The sequence below is a fragment of the Gavialis gangeticus genome, unplaced genomic scaffold (genome assembly GCF_001723915.1).
Source record: "Gavialis gangeticus isolate Ggan-Ray unplaced genomic scaffold, GavGan_comp1, whole genome shotgun sequence".
NCBI lineage: Eukaryota > Metazoa > Chordata > Crocodylia > Gavialidae > Gavialis > Gavialis gangeticus.
Genome location: NW_017729000.1, coordinates 22,355,298 through 22,360,134, shown reverse-complemented (window position 1 = coordinate 22,360,134; position 4,837 = coordinate 22,355,298). Strand labels below are relative to the sequence as shown.

Genomic DNA, 4,837 nt, shown 5'->3' with positions numbered 1-4,837 from the left:
AGTTTTGCCTTGTGGTTAATGGAAAGCGAGATAAAAAACAGGAAAATGCACAGTGATAGCAGCTTACATTTGATCCCGTGTTTCCAGAGGTAAAAGGTCAAGGCATAACCCCTCAGGCATCCCTTGTTCCTCCTCGTACCTACCACTGACAATCTAAAATGAGGACAAGTAAGACCAAGCCAGAATCTTTTTCACCTTATGGTAGTATCACATATTGCTAACTGACCTGTAGCCCCTTACACAACTCCAATTGAAATCCAAGCTTCCACAAAACTCAAAGGGATCCTAGACTAAGGTCTGCAGAATCAGGTCCTTGATATAATCTAACAGTGGTTCAGAGGGGAGTTAAAGATTGTGCTCCCCGGAGTCCTTATTTCATCATTTGCAGTGCATCTTTTCCTACCCTAAAAAGAAAGCAAAAAAACAGATTCTGCCCCATTATCCCAATGTCAAGGAGCCAGGATTCCCTTGAGAAGGGGAAATTGCTGACTGCAAACAGCTGCTGTAGCATGCTCAAGCTGTTTCTGCTCTCCTGGCATGCAGAGAGCATGTGGCTGTGGGGTGACAGATTTGGGGGCTGTATTTGTACTGTTCCAGCTAGTGCAAATTAGAGTACTCCTGAAACTGCTCTAAGTTTGCTTTAGAGCTGAACTGAGCCCTTGAGATTGCAGAATTGGGTTTTTACCAAAAAAGCACACCTGCCCTTATCTTAGATAAGTCAAAAGTAGCTCAGGTACACCTCAAGACCTGGCCTCCCTTGTGTATCTTCTGTATTGTTTTAAAAGCCTGGCTTTTAAGTGGGATTTTTTTTAAGCTCTTACTGATATAACTACAATTTCACTTAAAAAAATAGTAGCAACCTATGCAAGAGACTTATTCAAAACATTTATTAGTGTTTAAGGAAAAATAATAGTGTGAAAAGGTACAGAGATTTGCCTAGATCCATATGCATCTTTTTACAAGCTTATTTGGCTGTAAATTCTACATGAGATAAAACTAGTATGTTTTTCTCCTGAAGTTCTGGAATTTAAGGACAGATTTTTTATTACATTTCAGCATTTTTTTAAATGAGGACAGCATTTTTCAGCATTTGTTTGTTTTATTTTTCCAGTAGGCATTTTACTACATCCAGTTTGGTTTATTTTTTCTTTTTCCGTTTCAGAACAAGGCTTATTCCAGATACAAAGCATAAAGGGAACGTTCAGATCTTGTTTTTTTTCCAAGCTAAACTTCCTTTGTGAACAGCAGCTCATGAAGAATACTCATCAATGTAACTGGACAGTTATTTTTAAAAAATAATTTTACAAAAAATTAAGGCTACCTAGATGTCTCGATTAAAATACTCTCAGGTAAAACACACCCTACCTGTTAAGATATGAAAGAAGGTTTAACAATAAATAAATGATTTATGCTGTCAATAACATTATGGAACTGTATAAAATTATATTTACGTTGCTATAAACAACAACAACAAAAACATACTAGTGGCATGAATATATACAACACAGGTCATGACATGTTTAAATTATCATAGCCAGCAGTGTTTGGGTTTGTTTTGTTTTTTAAATGGAGACACTATAATAAATAGAAATGTTAAATATTTACAATAATAGCATATGTGGAATCAGTAGATGAACACATAAAATCTTCACACACAGAGGAAAAAGTTATGCCTTATATAAAAATTTCCCCCCAAACCCCCAACAGAATGATAAAGAAATTTTTCACTGACTAAGCAAGATGGGGGAATATATATTTTCCCCACCCAGAATGAATGAATAACAATGAATTGTATGCATGCTGAGGTGATATGTTGACTAAGACATTCAAGGACATACATCATTGATACGTTTGGTTCCCATACATATATCAGACCTCTAACAAGAGATGGACGGACCTTACTGGAGTTATATGAGAATACTGACTTGATAGCAAGTCCTGTTTGCTAACATGCTTCCATTATTCTTTTTTTTTTTGGTTTGAGCTTGTTGTTTGCTATGCCAATACACCACCGTGGGGTGGCAGATGATTGTGAGGAGCAGCAGCAAGACAGTTTTGGGGTGGGGTGAATAGGAATTTATATTCACAAGGCGGCATTCATTCCTCCTGCTGCCACAAAGTGGGGACTGTCCACAGGGCTGTTGCCAAGACTGAATCCATTAACTTGTCCGTGTATTAGAAGGCACCCTGATTGCTCCTCAGAGGTCGGGTTACTCTCTGTGGCTGCACTAGTGCATTGTGGCCTCTTTTTGGCCTGTTCCTAGATCTCTCCATTGAGGTCAGAGTTTTGTCATGGACTTCAGTGGGAGTAGGAGCAGGGTCCCTTCTTTGACCAAGCAGCTGATGGGTTTTCAGCCTAATGGCTTGTTTGTTTTCCCTATGACCTCATTTGTAGCATCACCCAAGATCCTGCTGTTGGACATATGTGCAAAGCTCTCGGAAACTGGAAACTTGTGTACACATGCCCATGTGCAGCAGAAGCAATGGCCAAATCTGCTAGCCACACTAAAATGACTCCCATCCCAAACCAGGAGACAAAGATACTAATTAATTCCCTATGCAAATTCAGTCGCTACCAAACTGTTTCTTTGCCACTACATCCTTGACCCAGGCTTCCTGACCTAGAAAACCAGTGCTCAAATCTTGATGTGATGCTATGTTCTGAGAAAACTTGTTCTTTCCCAACAAAGGTTACCGCCAATCTCATTCTTTCCCCCACTTTGGATGCAAAAACCAGTGGTTCAAGTGCAGTATCTGAGGGAAAGGGTGCAACCTGTGAATCAGAACTGCATACAGAAGTAAGAAAAGCTGCCTCACAGCATCCCACTCTAACTTTCAACTGCTCAGGAATTTAAAGCTCTCTTAACAACTCTATCTGCATGTAACCCCATTCTGTGGTGTTGTAAGGTTACTATAAGGCATGCTCTTATCAAGAAAAGCAAGCACTTGCACCCATCCCAGAGTCATCTTTGGCATTTTGATAAACCACAGGCAGATTTAAAACACTGGGTCTTAACAGCTTTGCAAACTGCATCCTGCTACTTCCAAAGAGAATAGGAAAGAGAGATTTTCAGTGGGCCTCCAACACACCAGCTACATCCATAAAGTTTTGAGGATGCATCAGCTGTCTGCACCTGCTTCTGACATTTTGGGTTGTCCACAGGCAGAGAAGAGAGGCTGCCCTAAAATATGCTTTTAAAATATTTTTTAAAATATCCTGAAGAAGGATATAATTTGGGACTTTGGAGGTCCACAGAAAATGTGCTCATTGCATTGTTAAGCAGGTCTTAATGGTCAAGTTGTCTTGCCTGGAAGCTGGTGAAGTCACTGGATAAGTAAGAGTGAAGTTTAACAGTGGTTAAAATACAAATGAGAGGGGGCACATTAGTTAGGCAGCATCACCCCGATGCAAACAATGGCTCAGAAATTATGAGAAAAGGAACTGATATTAATTTTGTCAGAGTGCCACAGCAACCTCCTTTGAACTCTTATGTTCATGGTCATGTGCAGGGACCAAATCCCTTTGGAAACTAGCCACCTGCTTTAAGACAGCTCTAAGTGTAGCAGAGGTGCTGAGTCAGGAAAAGCCAAAGTATGATCTGTCTTGGCCTCCCCTCCACCCAAAAGAAAAACCAATTGCAACTTGTTTCCAATTGTTCTGTTGTTTTTTAAAGGATTTAAATGGAGACATTTTGTCACACTTGCTGGCTAGGCAAGTGGTGAGTTCACCAGATATAACCAATAACCAATAGCCACTGCTCTCCCTCTGCTTCTATATATATATACTGTCACTGAGGTCCTCATATCCCACAATGCCCTGTGCTTGACATCACCCCTCTGAATGGTAAATGTTCAGGAATGTCCATAGATAAGAAGATGGACTCGATGAAGGAAGTTTCCAGTGGAGGGGGAGGGGAGGGTCTGTGCCTCCTTTCACCTTCGGATGTCAGAGAAATCGGACAGTTCATCTGCCCGGTCAATGATCCCGTGTGCCCCTTTGGGACTGTGAACTCCTGCTTTCACACGGGTGTGAGCACTCAAGTGAACCTTGCTACCTCTCTCTCCCTTAGCTGCTCGCGAGCTCTCCCGCTGGTCAGATTCAGGATGGGGCAGCAAGTCCCCGCGGTTGATGGAGGCTCTGTTGGCTTCTTCTGGCTTCTTCTCAGGACCCAGGGTGACATCACTATGCACAGATGAGGTACAGAAGCTCAGGATGGAGCAGAGGCTTCCCCAGTTCTGTTCACACTGGGCCTGGACGCTTCTGGTGATTGCCTTTTTCACCTCCTCCCCACAGGTAAGCAAGATGTTCACAAGGTCGACGTATGGCCTGAAGGTAAACCAAACAGCAGGAGAGGGCATATTAAAGAAAGAACTGTGTTACAATATGAATGGGAGTAAGGCCACTGACTGACATGGACAGGTCACTCTGCCTCATTCTTTCACTCACCAGCCACACTTACTGAGCTTGCTACAACTAAAACTCAGGGCCTTTTACAGCACCTCCAGCAGGTAAACAAAAGATATGCAAGACCCATATTACCCCCTCTGAGCAAGATATTTCTGCCGGGTAGATCCATTAAAGAATATCAAGCCTGTGCTGCACTGGAGTCCCTGGACTAGAATCACTGTTAAAATTTGTGAAATAGGAAATCAAACAGCAAACCAAGATTTATACCTTTGGCCTATAGAAAAGAAAAATATAGGATTGAATACACCTTCTTTGTCTCTCTGGAGACAAAGACTATTGTGGCTGCATCCAGACGAGTGCAGTTGTGCAGTATGTGGTGCAGCACCACATAGCGCATGTTCAGTTGTTCTCCACACTGCAAGGGAGCAG

General features: G+C 41.9%; 1 protein-coding gene across 1 annotated transcript in view; it reads right to left on the bottom strand.

Moving 5' to 3' along the window:
• Positions 1-870: 870 nt before the first annotated feature.
• The window catches only part of STC2 (stanniocalcin 2), an 18,439-nt gene continuing 14,472 nt past the window's right edge, over positions 871-4,837 (bottom strand). Inside the window, exon 3 of the mRNA XM_019506403.1 lies at positions 871-4,327. Coding sequence (XP_019361948.1) covers positions 3,934-4,327 — 394 coding nt within the window. The 3' untranslated portion in view covers positions 871-3,933. The remainder of the gene's footprint in view (positions 4,328-4,837) is intronic.